Source organism: Penaeus monodon, chromosome 31, assembly GCF_015228065.2.
Source record: "Penaeus monodon isolate SGIC_2016 chromosome 31, NSTDA_Pmon_1, whole genome shotgun sequence".
NCBI lineage: Eukaryota > Metazoa > Arthropoda > Malacostraca > Decapoda > Penaeidae > Penaeus > Penaeus monodon.
In genome coordinates this window covers 35,156-35,890 of record NC_051416.1, presented here as the reverse complement: position 1 = coordinate 35,890, position 735 = coordinate 35,156, and the positions used below count along the sequence as shown (strand labels likewise).

General features: G+C 34.7%; 1 protein-coding gene across 1 annotated transcript in view; it reads right to left on the bottom strand.

Moving 5' to 3' along the window:
- LOC119592801 (kinesin-like protein KIF3A) overlaps positions 1-735 on the bottom strand; it is a 19,500-nt gene that overhangs the window by 18,536 nt on the left and 229 nt on the right. Inside the window, 1 exon segment of the mRNA XM_037941711.1 lies at positions 430-598. Coding sequence (XP_037797639.1) covers positions 430-598 — 169 coding nt within the window.

Below are 735 nucleotides of genomic sequence, written 5' to 3'. Positions count from 1 at the left end.
ATACACACACATTACACTGAAGACTTTTCATTAGAGCAAAAGTACACATAACGTTGGTAAGTTACAGCTGTAAATATGATGGCGTACTTTAATTGAGCTTACATTATGGAAACTTTGATTCTAAACATCTTGTGACTGGAGCAAAATAATTTATACCAATGCCTTTGGGGCACTTTTTATGTAAGCACAGAACTTCAGTGTAAAATTAATTTTCCTGTGTGGCACTTGATCCCTGTACCACACACTATACCATAAAAATTACCAATAAAATTATATGATCATTTTTATATCAATAATCCCCACTTGACAAGGATAGGATGATGCCACCTATCAAAAAATAATTGCTAAACATTTTAATCGAAAAAAAGAGCAAAAAAGCTCCTATGCAGTTAAAAAAAACAATACACGGAAAAGGCGGCAGCCACTCACTTTTTTGTTTCCCAAACGTCTATTTGCCCTTTCATCTGCATTTTGACAAAAAGTGTTCAATCTTACATAGACACCACTCTGGGCCCCTTCACTCCCGGCGCATGGACGGTCCGGCGCAGCAGGTCCCTTCTTTTCATTGTAAATCTTAAATATGAAACCTACCAAGAACCTGAAAAAGAGGGTTACGTTTTAGAAAAGCATATTATGTTTTGTTTTAGGGCTTCAACATAAAAAAAACTATGTAAATTTGTAGTTTTGACGATTCTTTTTTAATTCATTTATAGTAGACAAGCTAATTTAAAGGGA